This window comes from Podarcis erhardii (genome assembly GCF_964252035.2).
Source record: "Podarcis erhardii genome assembly, chromosome: 2".
In the NCBI taxonomy this organism is placed as follows: Eukaryota; Metazoa; Chordata; class Lepidosauria; order Squamata; family Lacertidae; genus Podarcis; species Podarcis erhardii.
In genome coordinates this window covers 60259063-60286291 of record NC_138498.1, presented here as the reverse complement: position 1 = coordinate 60286291, position 27229 = coordinate 60259063, and the positions used below count along the sequence as shown (strand labels likewise).

Sequence of the window (27229 nt, the reverse complement as noted above, 5' to 3'; positions counted from 1 at the left end):
AAATTTTGCTTACCTAATCGAACATTCCTGTGGGAAATCTGCAAGGGGGGGAAAAGAGAGAGAGAACGTTTACATTTGTACAGATGAAACAAATCAATAATATTTATATAATTTTATAGCAAATTGATGTGCAATTGAAAACGCCAAACAAAAACATTCCCTTAGTAAGCATGGGTCCTGCCTGTATTAGAGCAGTGTTGTGGGGGTGGGGGCAGGGACCAGTGGGCTAATCCAAAGGGAGCTTGTATCAGAACAGCAGCTGTGTGCCCTGCGGTTCCCCCTGCACCACTTGAAAAGCTGCTGTAGGTCTAATTTCAGCCCTCGGCTGCTACCACCGTAAGCCTCTGCAAAGATGGAAAGAAAACTGGGAGAAGCATGCTGTGCCTGGGGGAGGCCATTTGCACCACAGCCATTACTTTGGAGGCCATTAAAATATGGCCAGATGAGAGATTGCATAGCATGATTTAGGGAGCTGGTACAAAATATTTCACATCTCATCCATGGATACCAGTTCCATTGGTTCAGTATGGTTCACTACATACTTAGGATTGTGATTTTAGGAGGGGGCTGCAGACAGGCAAATTTCACTGTAATCAGTGGGAGATCTTTCTAAGCAAGCACATTTTTGGATATGTTCAGAGAGTACCTCCTGTCGCAAACCTCTATGTGTGGTGACATAAAGACAGTGGGCCAAGTCCTTAACTCACATGGGCTCGCTCTCTCTGCCCTCTTCACAGCATGTGAATATAACTGATCTGGAAGATAGCAGCTTAAGACACATCTGTCTACCCTGGCCTTTGCAAGAGATTGATGGATTCAAGGTCTGTTGTGATTACATTGCACTCTGCAGTGTTGATTTTTGAGAGCCTGAATATGATGATGATGATTATAAAATTAGTGGTTAAAGGTTCAGTGGTTTTATTACAGTTTCAACTAGATATTTTACAAACTGCCCCAGGATCTTAATTGAGGAGGGCAGTTTAAAAGTGGAACAAGTAAATAAATTATAATAATTTAATCTGAATGTAGGTTCCAGTGATATGATCTATGTTGTCCATGTCCAAATAAAGGGACATTAGAAATGTCTCTATATGCTGCTTGAGCATTATGCTTACCTTGGATAATGCAGAGGCTTGCTTGAAGATTTCCAGTGCCGGATCTGCAGGCTCATCGCTTCTTTCATTAGGCCTGGAAGCTAAAAGACACAAACAACGTTCAAACAACATTCAAATACAATTGTGGATGTTTTCTGCTTCCATTAATTTAGAACACCAAATTACAACGTTCTGTTGTAATGCTTTTATTTTGGGTTGGTGTTTTGTTTTTTGAGCTACCTTACGCATCAAATGAAGAGGCAGGACACAAATTTATGGAACGAACTAAATGCAATGGCAACAACTCTATACCAGTGCTTCAAACTCTGCTGTCAGTCTGTCCAAGCGACCAAACATTACTGCTCTGTGAACAAACCCAGAAAATTCCACATACTATCCAAGATACTTCCTTAAGAGAAATGCTTTGTTGCCATATTCAGGAAAGGGAAAATACTACAGCTGGGTTGTACATTGTATTTTTAGGAGTTGTCCACTGCTCCTGTCATTGCCCTCCATCCACCAAAACTGGTAGACTTTTGGGTAGAACACAATTAAGAACATAGGTTGGGATGTGGGGAACCTTCAGCCTTCCAGATTTTGCAGAACTACAACTCCCATCAGCCCCAGCAAGCATGGGAAATGGCTAGGGATGATAGAAGTTGTAGTTAAGAGTGTGGTGCTGATAACGCCAAGGTTGCAGGTTTGATTCCCATATGCGACAGCTACATATTCCTGCATTGCAGGGCGTTGGACTAGATGATCCTGGGGGCTCTCTTCCAACTCTGCTGTCTTCAGCACTTCCATATTAAGTAAAGAGGCCTGGAGCTCAAATCAACACCACTGCCATCATTCTCACGGATGAGTAGGCAGGCAAACATCCTGTTTGTTCTCAAAGGAGCAAAGGAGCCCTTTGAGCTGGCTCACCAGGAGCAGCCTGCTTGTAAGCTGACCCCCACCCACCCAAAAATATTGTGTCCAGTATGTTTTTTGTTAAATTGTCAAAGGAAATTATGATTCACAGCCCTGCAAAATCACTTTCCCTTCTTCCCTCCCAATGTTTCCAATCACGTATATGGCACATGCAGTTTTCCTAACGTTTCATGTGCGCCCTGTTGAAGTGAATGAGTGCTTTGGAGACTGAAAATATAATGTTTCTCAGGAAGATGAGAATTACCCACTTGTTTCCTGCTGCACAGGAAATGTGCATTTCGCTGCTGCTCCACAGTAATAATAATGTGACCTTAACTCCTTAGGAAAGAGAAGCAAACCCGAGGGAGGGGGTGGAGATCTTTTATTCCTGAACCTAACTTGACCTACCTGGTGGTTGTAAAACAGTATTCACAGCATAAATCACACCATTAGTGGCCATAATATCAGCTTCGGCCACAGGTTCCTTGTTGACGTTTACGATGTGTTTTTTCTTAAGAGAGAAAAAAGAAGCAGAGATAAGTGATCAGAAACATATGCTAGGAGAAATAATTCTAGAGGAGAAAATATGCAGAAGGTTTTTTTTAATCTTCTCCTAAAGCAGCATATTGCACTGAAATCTGCTGCACCCAAGCAGTTTGGTTTAACAAACTAATTAATATACCTTAAGCAAAGTAAGAATGTGGATGCAGACTACGTTAAACAAATGTAAGATTGCTTTTTGTGGTGCCTCCCTTGCAGGCAGCCACAAGCAGACTCCTATTTTCCTGCAGGCTGTCCCTTGCTCTGCCAGGCCACCATAAGTCTTGAGGGGCACTAGGCTGTGCTTAATCCCGAAAACACTGCCATGGATCAAGGAATCTGCTGCATAAACTATCACAATTACGGTATCAGTAGAAGCTCATTGCGAAGCTGTTCATGCCATGATTGCTAACAGCACTGCATGTGTTTTTGACAAGTGAAAAGAAGGTTATTAAAATGAGATAATGTTATTATGTAACAGTGCAAGTGTCTAGACAGTGTGTGTATTTTGTTGGTAGTTGCTAACCACACACAACTGGACTTTCTCTTCCAGCCTCTGTTCCTCTGTGGATAGTGTCATTATGTAGCTTTGTCACAGATGGCACTGGACTTACCGTAGTTGTGTCCAGGTTTGAAGTCTGAAGGTTCCTGTTCTTGTTTAAGAGACATGATAAACATAATTGTCTAGTTTCCTCTAAACTTTCCATGACAACCCTGTACCTATTCAGATTATATGTCAGGATAAACCTTGAACTATCTCCACTACTCTATTCACTTCTAGAAGTGAATGAATGGATAGGGGATAGATTTGAACATGAGATAACTCAGTCATTGTGAGATAAAGCCTACATTTCCTCCATGGTGAGGAGAGGAGGGAGAAAGAGTATGCAAAATTGAGGCTCACTTCTAATCTTCTTTTCCCCTCCCAGCCTCCCACAAAGGAATCCCAGGGAGGTAAAGTTTTGTGTGAACATTGTTAACTGGTTAACATTAGGAGTATGTCTTTGTATTTATAACTATCCTGCATGATTTCTTATGAAAATGCAGGGAAGGAAGAATAAGAGGATATTATACAAGTACAGAAATGAGACATGCAACAATAAAGCCATTGTCTACTTTTCAGAAATTCAAGGTATTTGCAGATAAACAACTCAGTAATTTACAACAAGAGATTAAAGGGGTGGGGGGAGAGTTGAACTTACAGTGCTGACTTCCAGTTTATCACCCTGCAAGGTCTTCATTCTTACAACGGCACCAACTGCTCCACTAACCAATATTTCATCCCCGATGTGGTACTTCAGAATGCTGGCAAGTTCTTTAGCATTACCTGGGGGTGAAAGAGACCCAAGATATGTTATAGCTCATTTTACTTGTTTCGTGGTATTTAGGAAAGAAAACAAAGTATCACATAGTGAGGTAAACAGACGAAGGACAGTATCAGGAGTATTCTGCCTTCCACTAACAGCATGCAGCTGTTCCATGAAGTCAGACTGCAGCCATATATCTCTAGAGTGCCCATATTCAGATTCTCATATATGCTGGCAAGTATTCCTTCCAGCAAATAAACTCTTAAGTACTGAGCAGCTGAAGTGTTTTGTGCAGCAGGACAGAGGAAGCTATACTGTATTACATAGAATGTATTGAAGTTATTTGACTTCAAATGCATGAATGTGTGATCTGAGTGATCTGCAATTTGAGAGGGAAACACAGGACTTTAAAAATACTTGGAACCACTATCCTTTAACAGCACCTATGATTCCCGTAGTGCTCTGTGGATTTTTTAAATAGTAAAACTGCTCATTTGACATCACATCATTTCCTTGCAATATTTTTCTGCTATGCTGCCGCAGCTGGTGCCTTCATTGCTTATGATGCCTTTGTCTCTATCTGTTTATTCCATAAGCAGAAGAGGATGCCAACATATACTGGCAATGAATCATAGCAGCTTATAAATCTGATATCTGGCAAGTGCTTCCAAAAGTGGCAGAAGACGTACTGGAAAAGAAAACCCCAATGCTGTTTTTGGAAACAGGTGAAACTGAACCAAAATGTTTGAAGCTGTTTTGATAAGCCTTTACACATTACTGATCTTTTCCTCTGTGCCTTTACCAACAAAGGCACATTTGTAAAACAGAAAATATCATGATCCACAAAACACCCATCTAAATTTGCTCTCTATCACAACATTGATAAATCCATTCAAGAAAGGTTCAAGGCCTCACTATGAAAAACGGATTTTGTGTTTCAGTTGGAATCACAGCTTGGATGAGATAAATATGTATACTTTCTGGCAAAGTTTTAGGCTAGAAAGTAATCAGCAGTTCCTCATTTAAAAGATAGCACTGGAATTTCAAAGGAAGCAATGCAATTATATTGCTGAAAATTCACTCTCATATCTCATGCATCTATGGACTGGTTTGGTATTGAATTCAGTACTTTTCTATAAGTACTTTGCAAAGCATGTGCAAAGGCATAACACTGGAGGTAATGAATTTCAGGATTTTGTGTGTGAGCCTTAACTCTGGACAGATCGTCCAGGTTTTCTCAGCTCCAGAGTGAAACTGAAATTTCTGAGATGCAGAAATGATATGCAGTCAGACATTATACTATTTATATAATATATACTGCCATCATAGAATCATAGAGTTGGAAAAGACCACAGGAGTCATATACAACCTACTTCTATATTTGCTCCAAACAATTCAGTAGCAGGGGGCTAGACTAGAACCCCCTGCTACTGAATTGTTTGGAGCAAATATAGAAGTAGGTTGTATATTGTCCCAAATCCAGCTGCAGCTACGAGTAACACATCCAAGAGATAAAGCTGATCAAACAAGAAATTACAGCTCTTCTTCCCTTTTTCCTCTTACGCAAGTTGCTCTTTGCTATATATTCCCATCAATGGTGATTCACTGCTTTCAGAGGAGTAAGCTAAATATTTTGCTTACAAAGCCTCAGAACATTTTGGCTGTTCACATCTGGGATGTTTCAGTTCCACAGCTACTTACGGTAGCTACAAATCAGTTACCAACTATTTGTGCGTTAAGCAATAGAGCAAATGTGCAGACTGCTGCTCTGCGAACTTAAAAGGATAACCAGCTTCCATCAGCAGATGTTGCATTATGATGTCACAAATGGGATGGGCATGAACTGAGAAAAGCCATTGCACTAGAACAGCTCATATTCTTTTCTAAGCCACATCAGGCAAGAGAATGTTTCAATATTTACATGAAAGATAATTGAACAAGTTCACATACCCTTTCCTTATAGGGCTTCCAAGCTGAAGCTTCCCCTCCCCCCACTGGGCCTGGGGCCTATGAAAATCTCACCCCTGTCCTTACCAGCTCAGCTAAAATTCATCAACATTTATTGATGGCCATCTGTGATTTCCATCTTCCCTGCTATGATTCGTGGCAACTATTTTAGACATACACATGACATTTTTCTTACTTAGGTCCTTCAGTAGCCCAGGCATGGTTTCTCTCTCTCTCTTGAGGAACATATTAGAAGTAGTTTTTTAGATGTTGTTTGTTAACCTCTTTGGGTGCCACTGTTAACAGAGGGTGTAGCATATAAATACCCGTGCACCACAGCCCACACCACTACTATTGTTTGTCCATCTTATTAACCCTGAATCTTGACTGATACTCTTCTTTCTTTGCCTTTTTTCTACTCCTTTATTTTTTCTACCCTGCAATATTCCATAAAAGCACCGTATTTTTCGCTCTATAAGGCACACTTTTTCCCTCCCAAAAAGTAAGGGGAAATGTGTGTGCGTCTTATGGAGTGAATGCAGGCTGCGCATCTATCCCAAAAGCCAGAACAGCGAGAGGGATCGCTGCACAGCAATCCCTCTTGCTGTTTTGGCTTCTGGGATTCAGAATATTTTTTTTTCTTGTTTTCCTCCTCCAAAAACTAGGTGCGTCTTGTGGTCTGGTGCGTCTTATAGAGCGAAAAATACGGTACTAGGAAATTTTAAGGACTGAGGCATAAGGGATGTCTGGACTGTCTATGTCTTTTCCCCACACACAGACAATTGCACACATGGCAGAGAGACTGGCAGATAGACTATCATTGCTTCTCTCTCACAGACCCACTTCTTCACACAAACATAATCATACACATAGAGAGAACAGAGACTAGCTCTTTCTCTCTCACACAACTAAACTTGCAATCACACATGCTAGCATATAGAAAAACAGAACACCCCCCCCCTTCCTCATAGCAGCAGTCTGATGAGCAGGGGAGGAAAGTTCAGCACAATGGGTGGCAACTCTGCAAATAATTTCTTTTCATTATGATAAATTGTTGGGATCTAGTGCACCCACCCACCCACCAAGTTTGAAGGGCCTGAACTGTCTCACCATGGGTGTAGATAGTAAGTCACTGTCACCTCATGGACAAATCATTCCTCGTGACATCAGTGAAAACCAGAGCCACCACTTTTGTAACCTATTGTCTCCATCCCATGGATGAGCAAATAAAAGAGAAGCTGAATTTGAGATTGTAATAGCACAGAATGCTGTAAAGCTCACTTATCCAAGGAACTCAGTGTAAGTAATCTCAATATCGCACACCACAGCCAACCAGATCTATAGACATTTACCCATAAGTTTGTTCAGCTCCCCTTGCGGCATGGCTCGGAAAGCTTCGTTTGTTGGTGCGAACACTGTGAAGGACCTTGGCCTGTTCAGCGTTTCTGTGAGGCCTGCAGACTGGATGGCAGCCACTAGAGTGCTGTCGGAAATACACAGAGAAAATACGCATTTAACGCTCAAGCATTTTCAAAGAGCAGTTTAAAATGTCACGGCTGAAATAACAAAGAGGTCCAGCATAGAGCTCCATATATGTCCCAACGTGTACATAGAACTCCCGAGCTAGTGGGCTTCTCTGTTCCTTTCGCCGGAAGAGATTGCTGTGCTTAGGGAACCCCGATGTGCCTGCAATATATTATTGGGGAGGAGCAAGGAGCTCTTAAACAAAGACTTTCCAAAGGGAACTGGCTGGACACTGCTGGAAACAGGATGCTATAGACCTTTGTGTTGGCAGGTCACATGTCCCATTAGAGCAGCAGTGCAGGGTGAGGCGCTCAGGCCCAGGAGCCAAAGATGGCTTTCCAGGCGCCTCTCTTTGGCCCCGCCACAGGCCACACCCTCCTGAGTTCTTTTCTTTGGCCAGAATATGTCCTTGAACTCTGATAATACTTCTTGCTTGCCTGGAAGGAGGACAGAGGAATGTGTGCGGTTTGTTGAAACCTCTGACTTTTGCATTTCTGAAATATAACCTACTGTACCAAGGTGAGCTTCGCACCATCGCTCTTCCCACTTTTGCATCTGGCTACTTTGCAAAAAGTTCCCCATTGCAGCATTAGAGCAAAAACCTCCCCATGGCTTGGGTGCTATTTGCATTCAGGTGACACAGTTCAATCAGCTGAGAAACCTTGACCACTGCTGTCTTTAATCATGAGCTCTTTATCTGCAAAAAGGAATTAATACTGCCCTACTGGCCTGCTGCACTTATTATTAAAGAGGAAAAGATAAAGTACAAACACTTAACAGAAAGAATTATAATGAAGTTAGGATCTAATTAAATTGCAGCATTGGTCTGTGTTGAATTACTTGTGGGCAATCCTAACCCTGGCTGGGTAGCGCTGAGCCTTAAAGGAGAGGCAAAACCAGGGTAGATGCAGCAAATGGGCTTGAATTGGAGTTCCTGCCACAATCCGCAGCTCACTAAAGCTGCGTAGGATCTAGTAGATCCTTGGTCCCCACCAGGTCTGTCCCTCCTTGCCTCCAAAATGATGTATTTAGGAATTTTTCCCTGCCTTTCCACATTTTAGATGGGTGAAGGAAAGACCTCTGTGGAGGCAACAATCAGATACAGCTGCCTTCCACCTCATCCAAACCCTCTCCAAGGTGGAATGCTCTGCCCGTCCTCTGTAATCATGGAGAATAAAAATCACTGTGGCAATAATGTATTTTGATTAAATATTCAAATAAAAGTTAGGTCTACAATGCCATTGAGAAAAGCTTTCAAGCAAGAGCCTCAAATTAATTTTAAATGCTTTGCCAATGTATGAGTTAGGCTTGAACTGGAGAGACACAAATAGAATTTCCAAGTAACAGATAGAGAACTACACAACTGTGTGTGCCCATCAGGACTTTTGATTCATTTATTTTTTAAAAAAACATAATAAAATCCAGAGGCGGTACAACAGGTGCCTTCTGTTTTAACCTTTAAACACCAGCCAGAAACTTTTCTGTGTTGCCACATTTATGCTGGCCATTAATAAAATACCCCTTTTGCAATAGTTGATTTCCAATTTTAAATATTTACATGGTTTTCAGTTTAATTGTGGTAAACAGCTCTGGTTTTTTTAATGAATAGTGATACATAAGTATTTTTATAAATAAAAATAATTTAAAAATCATGTCCTTAATATTATAATAATGGTGTCAATTTATTAATTTGTGAGTCAAAAGCCATGTTGTTAAACACTATACAGTGGTGCCCCGCAAGACGAACGCCTCGCAAGACGGAAAACCCGCTAGACGAAAGGGTTTTCCGTTTTGGAGGCGCTTCGCAAAACGAATTTCCCTCTGGGCTTGCTTCGCAAGATGAAAATGTCTTGTGAGTTCCTGCGGGGGTTTTTTCCTCCCCCCCCCTTTTCCTAAGCCCTAAGCCGCTTATCAGCTGATCCGCTGATAAGCCGCTTATCAGTGGATCCGCTAAAAGCTGCTAAACCGCTAATAGCGCTAATCCGCTAAGCTGTCAATGGGCTTGCTTCGCAAGACGAAAAAACCGCTATACGAAGAGCCTCACGGAACGGATTAATTTCGTCTTGCGAGGCACCACTGTATCTCAGTGGCATAGCACCTGCTTTGCATGCATCAATCCCCAACATCTCTAGGCAGGTCCAGGAAAGACTCCTGTCTGAAAAACCAGAGATCTTCTGCCAGCCAGTGTATACACAATACAATACAATACAATACAATACAATACAATACAATACAATACAATACAATACAATACAATACAATACACAGTGTATATACAACATTGACCTAGATGGACTAATGGTCTGAATCTGTATAGGACAGTTTCCTATGTCTGTCTTCCGTACTTTTTTTATATAAAAAAGGTTTAAATCAGATAATTGATTTTAAAATTCAAAATGTGATTAAATATGCAGAAATAATCAGCCTCAAGTTCTCACTAAAGCAAAACCACTTCTCCCACGTCACTGTTCTCAAGCTAACAATACAAACTAAAAATGTCACCTGAAACGATCATCCGCTTTGAGCACATCCATAACGGTGCCAAGAGGGGGAGTCACCAACTTTTCCATACTGAACAAGGTTCCAAATCTTCCTCTTTTGTCGTGGGCAGCAATGCAGGCATTTTCGATGCAGAGAGTCTACAGGATGGATTGGGTTTTAATTAAAATCATTGCAGAAGTTTAAAATGATTTAAGTTTCCACACTAGAGACCCTGCACATCTTGGTCTATGGCATGAGGCCTAGAAGTACTTGAACACCAACTGACTAGTAAATCGGACATTCCCACAAGGGTAACAGTCTCTCGACTGCCTGCTGATCAAGTGGTTTAAAAGGCAGAGCATTCACACAAATCAGCTCAGTGTAACACTACAGTGGAATCAGTTCAGTGTTGTGTGAAAAGAACTTTCCAGTGCAGAAAAGGAAGGAACCAGTTTGTTCATCTATACAGAATCACCAGGCCTTGTTCTACTGTGAAACCCACTGAATAATCTTAGGTCAAACACAGGATCGCTGTGAGGACAGAAATGAAATAACCCCATTTAAACTGCTATGTATGAGTACCTGGAGAAAGGATTTTATTTGAACTGATTGTTACTACTACTACTACTACTACTACTACTACTACTATTTCCCTACCCTTCCTCCCAAAGGAGCCCAGAGCAACAAACCCTGTTTTAAAAGTAAAAACTCAAATTGGGAGGAGTAATTAAACGGCAAACATACGTTGCGGTACACAAATACTCTCAGTTGCTTGCCACTCAGAGTTTCTAGTTTCTGTCCATGGAAAAGGTATTTAGAGGAAAGCTGCTCTTTAATAATGTGATCCCGGAGCATGTTCCTGCCTGGTGTAGGAGTCTGATCTGCAGAACAAAAGAAAGCCAAGAGTCATAGTTTTATAACAAGGCATCTAAAGCATGCTGTTGTGTAGAATTTTGTTGCAAAATGCAAGTTTCAAAGTCAGTCCCCTGCGCGACCCCTCCCCCACCGCAAAAAAGGGCTGGCAATTGCTTTCTTTTAAAATGTAGTCAGTGTCTGCAAAAACAAAATTTGCATCTACAACCCATGTGGCTACACAGAAAACTTGCTGAGGGAACAATTGTGATTCACACCAGTGTCATCCTTGTGCATCACTTTGATAGTTCCTGAAACTAAAAATAATAAAAGTGATTATTATTATAAAAGAGAAAATTCCGCTCGAGTCAACACTTTCAATATTTCAGTGCAGCATGCACAGTTTCCTTTGTAGCTCATGGTTCCACAGTGTGAGGACAAAGGATACTCCATTGCCTCTTTCTCCCTCCATGTTAGTGCCAATGTATTTCAATTCCAAAGAAATAGCCATTTAGCTTTTGTAACAAAAGCAACACAAAATTCTGTGGCACTTCAAAGACTTAATGTTATTGAAGCATAAACTTTTGCACCACTTTGTCATAAAGTTCTAGCAAATGTTGATCAAGCTCATTTTTTTAATCACCTTGGGCGAGAGATAGCCTGAGGTCCACATGACAGCCTCAGAGTTCTTGAAAGGAAAAGCAGGATCTAAAGGTAACATCTAAGTAGAGAGTTACTGTCAGAGCAACTGGTACCACTGTGTAAATCTGTAGTGAGGAACCTGTGTCCTTCCATACATTGCTGGACTCCCATCAGCCCCAGAAAGCATAACAAATGGTCAAAGATGACAGGAAATGTAGTCCAATGAAATTGGGAGAGCCTTGGTTTCCCCACCTCTGCTGAACACCGCCCTTTCATTCCCCAAAGCCAAAACACACAATGAGCTCCTGTGACAAGAACTGGGTGTTATGTTGACAAGACAAAAGGCAGGATTCCCACCCACCCCCATATCTATCATTTCAGAGTGGTTTCACACACACTGTAAAGTTCATTCAATCAACACCAGCTACCCCTATACTGTACATGAATTAATAGGTGACCCTGTAGAAACAATGTGAATTATTCCACTGATATGAATACATTCAGATGAATGTGGATTCTTTCGATCAGGCAGAATTGTGAGTTCCCCAGAAACTAGTCAGCGCAAATGAAGATGATCTTTGGAGAAGCAGCATGCCTTTACAGTGCCAGTATCACACTGTAACCTGGGCTGGCTGGTCCCGTGTTTGATGGGCATATCCTGCATGCATTAAAGCGACTGCATTTTACATTCGCTTTTACAGTCATGCATTAGAACCAGAATAACACCCCCAAAAAAGGAAAGAGATGTGACCTTAACTTGCAACCTTACAAGCTCAAATTGACTTTCAACAATAAAATGAAGCTTTAGGGACAGCTCATGCATGCAGAGGGGATTATAATCTCTCCTCGTTTTCAGTCATGGCTGTCACACACAACCAGCAGTGCCCACCAGAGTATGGATTCTGTCCTGAGTTGACTGACGCTTCTGGTTCTGCCACTAAGCAGATTAGAGTGCAGATGAGTGCCAGAGCTTACCTGTGAAGAAAGAATTGATGGGGGCAAGAACTGTCAGCCGCTCATTTCCCGTGAGATGCGAACTGAGGCCAGCTCGTCTAAAAAGGTCCATAGCCTTTGAAACGTCGGAATCTTGACCGAGCTCCAATAAAGTTTTAGCTGCAATTTAAAAAGAAAAGATGTTAACATGAGTCTCAACATTATTAATTATTACACAGAAGGGGTAACTGATGAAGGAACAGAGCAGGGGTCAACAAACTTTTTCAGCAGGGGGCCGGTCCACTGTTCCTCAGACCTTGTGGGGGACCAGACTATATTTTGAAGAAAAAAATGAAAGAATTCCTATGCCCCAAAAATAACCCAGAGATGCATTTTAAATAAAAGGACACATTCTACTCATGTAAAAACACGCTGATTGGGCCAGATCCAGCCCCCGGGCCTTAGTTTGCCTACCCATGGACCAGAGCTTTAAATTAAATTAAAATATGCAACAAAAATATGTGTATTCTATGCCAGATTCATTATGTGTGTTTTAAAAAATGATACTTTATGGTTCATTTTACATCTCCATTTCAATGCTCATGCTGTGCTTCCTCTATCAAAAAAACAAACCAAGAAATATTTGGCATTTCGATTCTTAATTTTGTTGACATTAAGTTTATTTTTAATATTTTTCTTTCTGTGAAATACATTCATATATAACCTCATTTTAGAAGTGGGAAAGCTACACTGTGGAAGACAAGTGACTCAGATGGAACATCAGCTGAACTGACATGGAATTAGGCCAGTCACAACTGGGTCAGGTTGTTGTAGTGCATTCTCCATATATTCGAATAAAAGAATACAACTGATGGCAATGAGCAGGGGTGTTGCTTAAAAGGTATAATTAAAAGGTACTTAAAATGGGTATAATTTATATGAAGAGATGCTTCTGGGCAAGTTGGCTGGTGTCTCATCTGCACTTTGCTCTGCAGTGTGCTCAGCCATGCTATAAGGAAATAAAAAACCTACAAAAATGGGCAGGATGTCCAACACTGAACACAAAGGACCTGGAACTGAGGCCCTGGGGGTCATCCCCAAACAACAGCCCTGGCAGTTAAGCTGCACTGTTCACACTGGCAAGCTCACCAAGCACATCTTGTCTGAGACAAAATCATAATGAGAAAAAGGTTTACCAGAGTCTGGGATGAGTAATTCGTTGACAAAGTGTATCACGCCATTGGTCGCAATGACATCTTTGTTAGCAATGATGGGCCTTCCATTAAGAGTCAGTTCGTCGCCATTGCAGCCTACGTCCAGCATGTTCCCCTGCAGGGTTTCCATTGATAAACCAGCAATAATGGCTTCTGCACACATAGCTGTTTTCAATATGTGGTTGCTCAGCAGGTCTACGTGGAAACAAAATATACCAAGCAGATTTGAAAAGAGGGGAAATCTCTTTAAAAATTTTAAAATTTTTAAATTTTAAAATATAGTGGCTTGAAAATTGCTACCAGTGTGTCATAGGCTATGGAATGAAAATTAAACCAAACAACAAGGTATCACGTTTAATCTGATCATGCCCCCCACAAAAGAACAAAATGCATGTTGTATGTACATATGCACACTAATTGCAAGAAGCTGGAGACAAGGGAAGTAAATAGTACAGCTTTGAAGCCAATTAGCATCATTGTAATGTCCTAAATTAGCCAGAGAATCTGTACTCTTGAGATATGTACAAAGTTTCCTTGATGGTTTCCAAAAACATTTCCACTTTGCCAAGAAATGAGTTTGGGACACTCATCTGCAAAAGCAGATGCACACTTTTTAATGGAGGTATGGTTTTGATTTTTAAATTGTGTAATGGTTTTTCAAAATTAGTTCATTGTGACTTTTGCTGCTTTATGCTGAACTTAAAACTGTTTGATTTCATTGTGTGAGATGCCCAGAGCATTGTTATGGGGCGGCTAGCGTGATTTAATAAATAAATTTCCAAAATTTTCTTTCCCCCACCACAGTTGATCAAGACGTGCCAGTGTTGAGCATTGTTCTCCATTTCAAGGAACAAAGACCTGGTTTATTTGTGCTTTAATGTCCTGCTTAGGAGGCGAGTGGGTAGCCTTGAGCTTGGTTTGGTGTTTTTAAAACCAGCTTGCTATTGCTACATAGAACCAGGCTAATGCTCATCTAGCACATCACTCAAAGTGCTGACCAACTTGCTATTGCTCATCTAGTTCCCCATGGAAAGTGCTGATGAGCTTGTTATTCCTTATCTGGTTCTCCATTCATCTGAGCTCCCTGTCTGCCTTCTGACTCAGTACAAATACAGCTTCTTTTTTCCATAGCCTTCTCTCTACATTCCTGCCTTAAAACCAGAGGGTGGAGAATAAGCAGAGAAAGGCCACCACCATCACAGCGGGTCATGAAAACAGAGCACTGGCCTATGGGGATTGAAACCCGCCTTTCTTTAGAGGACCTTTCTGTCAGCTGTCCTAAAAAGCCGAGTGGTGGTGCTCACTTGAGCTCCTGACAGCTGAGTCGCTGGTGCTTACTGGGAAGGAGAGGGGGAGATGGTGGGGAGGTTGGCACAGTGTAAGCACATCAGCAGAGCCTATCTGGTGCTCCTGCTGGTACACATGCACCAGTTGGACTTCAGCACCTTGTCCCTCCCCTCCTCCTTTCCCAGTAAGCAGCAGCAATGCAGCTGTCGAGGTCACCACAATGTCCATCTGCTACTAACTTTAAGGAGGGAAATCAGAGAGAGAAAAGATTTGAGGTCAGCGGTATGTCACTTTGAACCATTACAGAAATATAAGTTTCTCCCCACCCCTTACCCCTGAAAAATTAACATTTAACCTTGCCTTTCAAGATATGGCAAAGTTATAAAATCATCAGTGAATTACACACCAAGAAAAAGTATAGCAAAGTTCCAGAAATAAATGTGACCCGGATTCATTACTAACATTAGACCACATATACTAGCTGGAGACTTCTGGCAAAACACATAGTCTAAGACGTTCCCCTACCTCCAGTGCCCATCTACTCAGGATTTTTCTAAAAAATTATTTTTATAAAATTTATCCAGTGGACCCTTCCGGGTTTTATCCAGTATACTTCCGGGTTTCGCCGCGCACACATGTGCAGAAGCGCTCTATAGCACCGCTCACGTGCACAGAAGCAGCACCTCTAGATGTGGACTTTTGGGGGTACGTACTGATCCCCATAACGAATTAAGTTTGTATCCAGAGGGTCCACTGTTTACCACTTGACTGTAGAAAAAAAGTCAAAGTGGTTTACAAATTATATCTATGTACAATAGACATTTTCACAGCTGTTTACCTTTCAGAGCTTCTGGGTCTCCTAGGATCCTGGTTAGGGTTTCTGGTGGGATCTTCTTAAAAGCTTCATTGGTTGGAGCCAGCAATGTAAACTGGCCTTCACTTTCCAAAAGACTGTCGAGACCAGCAGCTGCCACAGCAGTCTTTGAATAAATACAAAAGAAACGGAATTAGGCATGTTAGAAAGGAAGGAATCCAGCAGGGATACAAGTTAATAGGTTTTCAAGGAAGTGATTTCGCCCTAAATGGGCATCAAAGGATATATTGGGATATATATTTGAAATAGACTTACTCTTAGGGTTTCAAGAGTATCTTCAAGCTCAACAATTTGAAGGATGCTGTTTGTTGTTGTGGAAATGACTTTGTCTATCAGGTGGACCACTCCGTTGGTGGCGTGATGGTCAGCCTCCAACAACCTAGCACAGTTCACTGTCACGATCTGGGGAACACAGGGACCAGACAAATAAAAAACTAAAGCTAGTATATGATTAACATATTATATTATGCCAGTGGAATAATATGTCAATAGCTGGTTTAAAGAATTCCACGTATCATTTTCTCTATCATTAAGTCTATGTGTACTTAAGAGGGACAGGGAGAATTCTAAAGGTTGTCTGTATGCATCTGTGAGAGCCACCTTGAAGGATCCTAGTGGTTTGAAAGTCAGTTTCATCCTTTTATTAAGTCAATAAATAAGTTACTCATTTATTCGTATTTTTAAAAGTGTCAACTGATTTCCCGGACATGAGGCCATAATGGTGGATGGCCCCAAGCCTTTGGTTACATCACCCACCCCTTATATTGGGAAAAGCCGGTTCATATTAATACATCTGGCAGAACAATTAAGTTGGCCATCTAAAATAGAAGCAAAATAATATCCTGAGCTCTTTAAAGAATATTTGGTACATATCAATTGCCCTTGTAGTTTCAGTTTTCCTTGCAGTTTTACCAAATACTCACTCCATTTGGATAATGATGGATCTGTACATCAATATTCTGGTACATTGAAGGGAGAGTTGTTCCATGTTTCAGATCATCCGTAAGAACTTTTTTATTCACCATATGGTAGCGAAGAGCATTTAACAGCTCAATGTTAACATTGCTCACCAAAGAATCCAACATTTCCTGAGAAAAAGCAAATGAGACCAAATACTCATCAGTTGGTTTGAGTGTGGTGCTGATAATGCCAAGGTTGCAGGTTCGATCCCTGTATGGGACATCTGCGTATTCCTACATTGCAGGGGGTTGGACTAGATGATCCTCAGGGTCCCTTCCAATTCTATGATTCTATGACTGAGCTTATTCTCTCAAAGCCATAGATGTCAATGCTTGACTAATAGTACCTGACTATTTCTACCTGCTTCTACCTCACAAGCAGGAAGGAAATATGCTTGGACTGCAACTGCCCCCCCCCCTATAGTGAGGGCTAACAGCTGTAGCCCTGTTCCTCTGTCAGTGGAACAATATACAATTGCTGGGAAGATTCCTTGACTGCAACTTCTTGTGTACAGCTCCCAAGCTGAAAGGAGAATGCATCCTCAAGCTAGCAATTGTGTTACTTGCACTACCCAGCTCCCATCCAATGAACTGAGCCCACTGTGAATAAAATGATACAATGTCTTTTCTCAACCTTGGGTCCCCAAATGCTGTTAACTACAACTCTCAACATCCTTGACCACTCGGGTCCTGCTAGCTAGGGATGATAGGAGCTGTATTCCAGCAACATCTGGGGACCCAAGTTTGAGAAAGGTTGTTCTAGATCCTGCTTTCAGCTACTGGCAGCCTTTTGTATTTTCTGCTTTAAGAGAAGTAATTTAATCTAATCATCCCTCTTATGAATAGCTATGGGAGGCACAGGAAAAGAAACAGGATAAAAGATAAGCAGGAGTGCTCTTGGAAGTTGTAAGGGTTAAAGAACACAGAATGGGAGCTTGAGCAACTAAGATTAGAAAGCTGCTCCACTGGTGGGGCAGTGTTGCGGGCAGGCCCTCCTGCACACAGCGGGGGCAGAGCCAAGCTCCCGGGTCATTGGGGAGTCTCTAGCCACGTCCCAGCCCTAGCCAGCTGGCGGGGTGGGTGGGTGGGTGGGTGTGACTTGGCTAATTTAAGCAGCCGTACGGCCAGGGATCTTCCTGTTTTCACTTACCTCATAGCAATCATCACAACTTTTGTAAGGTTTGGCGGTTAGGCATTGGTAAAACCTGGTTTGGGGGCGGGGAGGTGTGGCCATCACCTGCCCCTCCATTTTTAAGGGTGTTCCGTTAAAGGGATCCAGGGGTGTGGATCTTGTCTAAAGCCCGTGTAGGGGCTAGGGCCATGCCATGACCCCATTGGGGACCCTGGGGGAGTTCTTAGTTGATGTACATCAACAGGACTCCCCTTATTGGTGGTTGACCCTTACTGGATTACCTGCATGGTGGGCAGGAGTCAGATATAGTCGGTTCAATTCCAGTGTCTAAGCCAATACCACTCACATTCTGTAAGCAATAAAGTTGTGGCCTTTATCTGCCCATTAACCCAAAATACTGTGTCCAGGTGTTCTTATTCAACATAAGGGGGAGGCCTCGGGGTCTTGACATGCAACTAGGAGCCCCACTGGATTTGGCCAAAGGCCCATGTGGAGCAGCATCCTGCTTTCACAGTGTCCAACCGGATGCCTATGAGAAGCCATCAAGCAGGACCTGAGCTCTGGAAGTGTGATCCCAATAGTTCCTTTATTTAAATAATTTGTATATTGCCTTTCATTTCAAAGAAATATCACGGTGGTTTACGGAACAACAAAACAACATATTAGAAAGGGTAACAAGGAAATAATATATATAACAATGTTTAAATGTGAATATACATATAATGATATTTAATCATGGTGTCTGAATATTCTGATTCCTTCATTTAAAATAATGATTCCAATCTTCTTACTGTGTCCTACCCACTTTGTGGATAGACCACCTCTATTTTTCACGATTTCCTCAACACATTCAAGTTTTAGAAACTGAAGTGACACTTATTCTTACGGCAGGCAAGGATGCCCAGGCTTCATTGGTCGGGGCAAAGATTGTGTAGCTTCCAGGGCCTGTGATTTCAGCACTCAAGTTAGAGCTGGCAGAGTAGAGCTGTGTGGTTGAGGCCCCAACAGTTCCAAGTGTTTCGTACAGGTTGGAAAGAGGCAAAGCTGTTTAAAAATAATAATACAGATGACATTTCACTTTGACAAGGCAATAGCATAATCATAACATTTACTACTTCACCATAAAAATGCATATTACATGGAAATGCTTGTAAGAATTGCCCAATGACCCATTTTTTAAAACTGAAAAAGCTGCTTTGCGATTAGAGAAATAGCAGGGGGAAAGCGAACTTCACCCTTTCTCCACCCACTATCTTCCTATGTGAAATTGCTCTCCTAAGCACCCTTTGTAACCAATGCGTTTTCAAGGGCATGTTCGCATCTGCCTTAGAAAATGCATGTTTGAAACAATTTGGTGGCAGGGAAGTCACTAGGAGGGACAATTTGCTGCCGGCAGTCTGTGTGTGGATAAAGGGTTAAGCACCCTTATCCTCTCCTGCTGTTTTTCCGCTGCAAGTCACACCCTCCTTGGCAAAAAAGAAAAAAGGGCTGTCCTGTTACATGTAGTCATACCTCAGGTTAAATATGCTTCAGGTTGAGCGTTTTCAGGTTACGCTCCTCGGCGACCCGGAAGTAACAGAATGCATTACTTCCGGGTTTCACGGCTCACGCATGAGCAAACACTCAAATTGATGTCATGCGCATGCGCAGAAGCAGCGAATCGTGACCCGCAGACGCAGGTTGTGTTTGCTTCAGGATGCAAACGGGGCTCCGGAACGGATCCCGTTCACATCCAGAGGTACCACTGTACTAGAAAGTAATGTGCAGCATGTTCCAGACATGACAGAAGGCATGGGAGCTGGAGGAGGCAACAATAGATATGTTTGTGCAGAATACAGTGAACTTAGCAACTGCCTTGCTGCATCAAACCACGGCTCCACCTGGTCCAGCATTTTATTCCTAATAAAGGATAAAGCTGGGCTCTCTGTGGGCAGTGTCAAGGAAACATATTAGCAGCAATGACAGACTTACTCGCAGCCAGGTTATCAAGAAAAGAAAAGGGAGGTGAAGTTCAAACCTCATACTCCCTGCTCCTTATAACTGAGGCTACCCTCTAAGATTGCTTAACTTTTAATGCTAATTTGGTGCATGGGACATTGTTTATTAGCAGCTACTGCTGCAGAGGCAGACAAACTGGACTCTACCCACCCTGAGGGTGTTTCGGGATGGGAAGGAAGATGCAGAGCATGAAAATCCTAGCTACTACATATTTCAAATGGCTGTTTATTTGTATATATTTTAATTTTTTATATATGGATGTTTTATGATGGCCTATACTTGTATAAAGGTTCAGTGAAGTAAGTAAGTAAGATACTGTGTCAAATTTGATATTGCTGCTTAATATGTATCCATGATGCCTGTTCTATATTAGGTACCATGATATTGCTTCTTATTATGAAATGTATTTATTTGGCTGTTTTGTATTGTATGGATATTATATACTGGCATATATTGTGCATTATGTTTTATGTTGTAAATGAAGGGAGGTATATAATTTTTCAAAAAAAAATAATAGTGGTCAACCAGCTGCTTCTTGCAAGCCCACAAGCAGGGGCAGAATGCAACACCCCACCCCGCTTGCTTTCCCCAAGTAACTCAGGTTCAGAGGCATGCTGCCCTTGATTTCAGGTAGTCATCATGCCACCCTACATTCCAGATAGCCATCATGAGTAATAGTCACTAATAAATGGGGAATAATGGATCTGGGAACTCTAGGGGGGAGGGAAAGAAATATGAGCAGAATTGCCAAGACTGCTTGCCTATGGAGGGAATAGGTTGCATGCAGACATCAACAGCAACCCCAATGGTGACAGGAATGATGGGGAAAAGGAAGGTTTGGGTTGAATATCAGGAAGTCGCCTGCACCATGCTCATTTTAAGATGTTGGCCAGATATAATTTGGGCCCGGAAGAGTAGTAGCTCACCACATATTCATTAATCAGTGAACTACATCTAGAGTGATATCCAATATTACTTGACTCATTTATATCAACAGTGCTAAGTAACTTAAGTGCATTGATTCAATGGGTCTCGTCTGCATATGACTAACACTGGATTTGCCTTGTTGGTTACTGGTTGTGTTCTGTACTCCCAAAATGTAATGAGTAAAGCAGCCTGGGGATTAAATGACCTGCTGCTACTCCCATCATAATGTCTGGAAACTATACTGGGCAAGACATCTCCTCCTCACTGAAAGCTACCTGTGAGGCCCACTGGCAGAATCAATGTATGCACTGACGCTCCCACATCATCCCAAATTTGTACAAGGTATTAGTTTGTACTTCAACTGATTTACCAGCTGGACAGCCTTTTTCCCCTGGAACTTCTTCATATCCTGGACAACATTCGTAGGTAATCATTCTGCAGCGAGAAAGAAATGGAGCATAGTCAAAGCAATGGCTAGCTGTCATGCCAATTTCAATTTGTTGCATGGCACAGAGCTCCAAAAGACCATACCACAGCATACTATAGATGGAAGATCACATTATCTGCATGAATGGTGAGCTGTTTGTCACAAGCATATCAGGTGATGAATCTGCCAATGAATATTTGCTGAAGCATTTAAGTTGACTGTTTTTCAGCCTTTTATGCTGTGTTTCATTCGCTCTGTTTTGATAGTTTCTTTACTGATTTATGGGTGTGGTTGTTTGTAATTTAAAGTAAATCATAACAAATGATGCTTAAATGATGCAGTGTGTGTGTGTGTGTGTGTGTGTGTGTGTGTGTGTGTAGAAAATTAGAAGTAAAAGGCTGGGATGTAATCCTCCCTGACATGCTAGTTGTTCACATGAAGGCTATTTGGAGCATGGGGCAGCAATCAGACACACAACCTTAAGTAGCAGAGTTTAATCAGGCAGTACTGTGACTTTTGTGCCTTTTTCAATTGTAGCACAGGTACCCCCATTCTATGCATTTGACTACCGTTCATATATAGACTTTATATTGTGGTCCAAATGCTTGCCTGCAATTATAGGGATGGCTCATACAAGTCAAGTTTCCCAGCTGGAGATGTAATCATGCTCACACCTACCTGAACTGGAATTACCTTTCTACTTGCGATTCTCATCATGACAACACCCAAAATGGGACATCACAATCACAGCAACAACCTATGACAGTGTTTCCCAACCTTGGGTCTCCAGCTGCTGTTGGACTACAATTCCCATCATCCCTGACCATTGGTCTTGCTAGCAAGGAATGATGGGAGTTGTAGTCCAAAAACAGCTGGAGACCCAAGGTTGGGAAACACTGACCTATGAGGTATGCATCTATTTTCCATTCATACACCACTTCCTCACCATAAAAACAGGTAAACACAACCCTTTCCCTCCATAAAATTTTATTAAGGCTTTTCATAATACAATACAATTTTAAAAATCTAAATAAAAACAAAAAGAGAAAGAGAAAAGAAAGTACAGAGTCATCACTTTAATTCTTGTCTCACACAGAAAGAGATGGACCCTCCCAGCTCTCATCTGGGAGCTTCCCATTCTTCCCCCAGTTTCCCACCCTGGAAGATCTTCACTTTCCTACCTCTCACACAGGGTCCTTCACCAACCATCCATCACCTTCATGGGTGTATAAACACAGAAACTGAGACAATCTATATTCACATACAGATAGGCTTCATTGCAGTCCATAGACCCAAAATAAACAGTACAGCGATGGTATATATCAGCAGTTATTAAGCTGTAGGGGTAGCCTTACTGGCCAACAGAGGAACTTTAGCCCTCCAAGAGAAAATTTGCTACAGCCAGTGTAATAGTATCAGTCTTATCCTCATAGATAAGTGCATTTCAGTAGTCCAAGAGGGAGATAACCTTATGGCAGGGATATCTCTGGACTACAATTCCCACCATTCCTGACTATTGGTCATGCTGACTGGTGCTGATGGGGATTGTAGTTTAACAACATATGGAGGGCCACAGGTGCCTCACCTATGCCTTGGAGCTTCCAGCAATCCACTACTACTTCTTAAATCTTAAAAGTGTTAAGCTGTAGTTCTATACTTGCTTACTTGTGACTACGTTCTACTGAACTCAGTGTTGCTTACTTCTAAGAATCAATGTATGGGGTTGTGGCTTTCAGTTACTTCAATTACTCTGTGGTGTACAGAGCCTCTTGAAGAACAAGCAGAGTGTTTGGTAACAGTCTTTTGTGTCCACTTTAAAAGGAATGAAGTTGCAAGTGCTGTGTTTTGTTAGCAGATTAAGATATTTTGGGAACCACTGGCCTTGTACACCACATTTAATCATTGTTTGGATAACATTGTAATTCCATTATGTTTATTATCTTAACAAAGCAACCTAGTGTTTTCTCTCATGGGCCCACCAGTTCTGGAATACTACTTCTCTCCTTGAGACACACTTTTTGCTTTCTTGGATCAAATTATAGCTCTCAGCCTTAAACATTAGGAATTAATTATTCCCTTGATGTAGATGGCCTCATTTATCCTCCATACTTATTTGGATGGGCACAGGGGACACATCAATTATGTTGTGAGCAGAAAGATAAGTAAAGCAGCAAATGCTCTTCTGCAATATAAACCAAGCAGCTAAGCCAATTAGTTGTGTTCAGAGGCTTTAGAGAAAAAACAGAAGCTGGTCAATTGCACACGCTAATGAACTGTCTGATAGATTTAATAGCTCTTGGCTTGCTCTTTCTCTGCTCTTGAATGCTATTAAATGAAGTCACCATAGTAGACCACACTTTAATTAAGCTACAATTTATGTACCAACTTTTTTTTTTCACTTTACAAAAAATGCTTCCTACATTAATGCAATTTTTTAAAAAGGCAGCAACAGACCTGCTTTAATATTCATAAGCAAAGCAGGTTCATGATTTCCCCAGGGTTGTATTATTTCTAGCTTTACAACATTTAGAAAAGACTGGACAATTTAATTCCAGTGACAAAAATGCAAAGAATAATAGTGTGTTGACTGCTGACCAGAGTTGTAAAATTGGTTGAAAGTTAGTATACCCAAGAAAACACACACACACCCCTCTCTCTATATATATATTCTGGGGAGGGAGGTCAAGGGTAAAATTATTTCATATGTTATAAAAACGAACAGGGGAAACTATTGAATGAAACAAAGTTCTTCAAGGTAATTAAGATTTAGCATGTAGCAAATACCTGTACATAAGTTATAGAAGGAAATAAATTATGTGTCATAGTTTCCAAGCAAAATTGCACCAAAAAATCCAGACTGATTGTCTAGACATTATATATTCCATGTGGGAAACGGCTAAATTGCTTTTTTTTACTTCTAGAGATCTCAACACCCCACTGGTACAACTTTTCAATCTCATCTACCCTACTTTCTCTTCAGAAAAAAACCACACACACATACTTTGTATTCCTTAATTGTTCTTTTTGGACACAAAAGAGCCAATTGTATATTCTCTCAAAGTCTAGACAGCACTTTGGTTCAAAACTGGAATAAACACAAAGAAATGATTAAAGGCAAGTCCACCCAAAGTTTAACCTAAAGAATTCTCGAGAACTGACGTCGTTTCCCAAAGGCTTATTTATAGAGAGATGGGAGGTTAATGAAGTGCGGCTAATAGGCCAGGAACCTAATGTACACAAAACTCAGGAGGGCAGTCTAAACGCGGATGGATCTGCTTGGGAAGACCCTGCAGAGGGTAGGGGGAGCGGTGGAAGTGACCTCAGCTTCAAAGCAACTGGCAAGAGGCCTGAAAGAACTAAGAGCAATAATGTATAAGCCGCTACAGTTATGTCACATCTCTTTTGAATCTGGTATGTAAGGTTAAGGTGTACATATTTGTTTGAGTAATGCTGTGCCTGTGAATGTGTGCTCCATATCCCGATCCACCTCTGTGCTGGCAAGCAGCTTATCATCATGCTATGAGGGCAGGCCCAGATGGTAGTGAGTTTGGGGTGGTCTGGGTACACTGGTGGGAGTGCCTGCAGCACCCCAACCTTGCTGACACCCTGCCCCATGGCAATATGCCATAAACAGACCCCTGTGTTGCAATATAGACAAGCTGAACAATGGCCAATAACAATGGCACTAAACACTATTTATAGACTAATACAAATGAACAGAAATTGAAAAGTTTGATATATACATAATCTGTCACCAAATATGGCCGGAACAGAGTTTCCAGATAACCAATCTGTTTCATTCAATGCTTCATCAGCCAATCTTGATCACTGCTGCCAAGAGTTCTGGGGGTGCCTCTCCCCTCAGTTGCTCCTGGTTGACAAGCATTTCCTTGTTGATTTAATGCAGGAGACTTCCATTTGGGTTGATCCTGCAGCCTGTCCCACCTCATTCCCTCTCTCTGCAGCTGCTCACACCCCTTCACTTCTTGCTGCTTCCAGCCCATCTCTTAAAGGAGCTTCTCCCTGACCCAATGGTCAAGCCAGTATGTGCAGCAAAATATACGGTACTTCCAGCCTCCAAACACTTATCTGCAAACAGAGCAGCCTGTGACCATACAGATGTTGGTTATGTCTGCTGCAGCACATCATCACAGCCAAGGCAAGCACTTAGATCAGCTGTTCAGACATTCCCAGTTCAAGTTGTGGTGAGTTTGGGCTCCAATCAGCCTTTCTTGTAGATTATATTGTGCTCTCAGCTCAGCCCAACTCTGTGCTGCATTGAGTTCCCTGGGTCATAGCAAGGTTGCTTTTGAGTAATAGCTTGATGGTTTCCAGACCAATAGGGTCAGAATCTTATCTCCTCTGACTCCCTTCCCTCCTTCCTTGGGTTTAGCTCCTGCCTCCTTTCTCAGCCTGATATGCTGGTTACTGAGCACTGACCTTCTGGTTTCTGGCTCCCAGAAATATGTACCATTAAATAAAACATTAACAAAAACAAAGCAATATTTTTGATCTTCTCTACTCCCTATTTATTTTGAATTGGTCAGCCTGCCTCTCTCAGTCATAGGCTAAGCAACAGTAACACTCCCCCCAATTTATCATAAAATCAATCACCTTTTGCGGGTTTTGCAGTGTATAACTATAGTTGGAGCACGCTCAACATAACCAATCATGATAACAATCATATTTGGCCACTCATCACTCTTCCAAAGCCCATACACATCAGAAGTAAGTAAATCATCTCAAATGAACACTTCAAATAATACAAGAATACAAATTGTCTCCCATGATTGGACACACAATTGTTCTGTGTGTACACAAAGCAAAATGCACGTAAGGGTGATAATTACCCATAATTACTGCACACTATTTGCCTCTTTTCTTCACATTCTATAAAAACATTGTTATGTTTTATTTACCCAATTGTTCTGGGATATTCTAAACAGATTTTGCTCTCTTCTGCTTCCATACAAACTAACAGAGGCTAGAAAAGGTAGGTTTTTCTTTCTTAAGGTTATAGAAACATCATTTTTTCCCAGCAATTAAATGAAATGAAAGCACCAAATTCAGTTCCTAGAGGACCACTGGACCCAGTGTTCAGAATCAACAATCTGCACAAATCACTAGTATATTCTGTGAACAGTGATACATTTATATACTGTGCTTATGATGTCTGATTAGCAATGAGTGATAATTTGAATGTTTGGCTCCACTGAGATAACTAAGTCAACAACTCCCCTATCAGTACCTGCTTACACCATGAGTGTCTGTCCTATATACTCAAATGGCTTCTAACCACACATTTCCTGCCTTATTTGGTGGGTGGTTTTAAGGGAAATCTTTTTCCATTAGTAAATCAGACGCTGACTTCAAAATGTGTGGAAAATCCTTGCTTGTATTGGCCATTGCTTCCCCTCCCAGTTATTCTTAGCATCTCAGAGTTAATTTAAAGTGAAATTTTGAAATAATAAAAATAAGCTTAAACGTATCGGCCTAGTCAAGATCCATGAGTAATAGTTTGTTGTAACAAAATCCACATATTTTGATTTCAAAAACAGTATCATCGCCACCCACCCCAAGGCTGGAAAAATCCTTTCATGTGGCTAAAAAAAGAATATAAATTCAAAAGTAACAGGAGAACAGCAATGAAGCACATTGTTTGTTTGTTTGTTTGTTTGTTTGTTTGTTTGTTTGTTTAAAAAAGGATCTAATATCATGAAACTCCAAGGGCTGGTTCCCACACAAACAAGCAGCCATTGTGTTCTTCATGCAACCACATACCTGAATACATGATCACATAAAGAAGCTTTGCTGATGACGATAAGTGCTTTGCATAGAGACAGCAGCTACAATGTCTGTGGCTGCAGCAGCTGCAGGGCTGGTTCATTAGTTGCCTTGCAAGCTCACGGGGCTCCCACTGGGCTGGGATGTGAACAATGGAGCCACATCCGCAAGGATGTAAATAATGGCAGCCACTCTCGCACTCCTCCAGTGGAGGCATGGCAGTCCACACAAGAACCTGCCTTGTCTGTGAGCACAGTGGTGGCCCCATGAGCTACAGGAAACAGCAGCAGTATAAAGATGCCTAAAGCAGAAATAAAATTATGCAGATTATTTTTTGTACATGTTCAAGAACCAAAGTGCATTGCTGTAGAAGGGGAGGTAATCAGTGGTGCTTGTCT

At 41.5% G+C, this 27229-nt stretch overlaps 1 protein-coding gene across 1 annotated transcript in view; it reads right to left on the bottom strand.

Moving 5' to 3' along the window:
- TGFBI (transforming growth factor beta induced) overlaps positions 1-27229 on the bottom strand; it is a 40577-nt gene that overhangs the window by 2052 nt on the left and 11296 nt on the right. Inside the window, exons 3-16 of the mRNA XM_081850368.1 lie at positions 20991-21055; positions 18582-18739; positions 16528-16692; positions 15860-16006; positions 15569-15710; positions 13426-13638; positions 12272-12409; positions 10547-10683; positions 9824-9960; positions 7150-7280; positions 3746-3870; positions 2412-2514; positions 1116-1195; positions 14-38 (exon numbers count right to left, since the gene is read on the bottom strand). Coding sequence (XP_081706494.1) covers positions 14-38; positions 1116-1195; positions 2412-2514; positions 3746-3870; positions 7150-7280; positions 9824-9960; positions 10547-10683; positions 12272-12409; positions 13426-13638; positions 15569-15710; positions 15860-16006; positions 16528-16692; positions 18582-18739; positions 20991-21055 — 1766 coding nt within the window. The remainder of the gene's footprint in view (positions 1-13; positions 39-1115; positions 1196-2411; positions 2515-3745; positions 3871-7149; positions 7281-9823; positions 9961-10546; positions 10684-12271; positions 12410-13425; positions 13639-15568; positions 15711-15859; positions 16007-16527; positions 16693-18581; positions 18740-20990; positions 21056-27229) is intronic.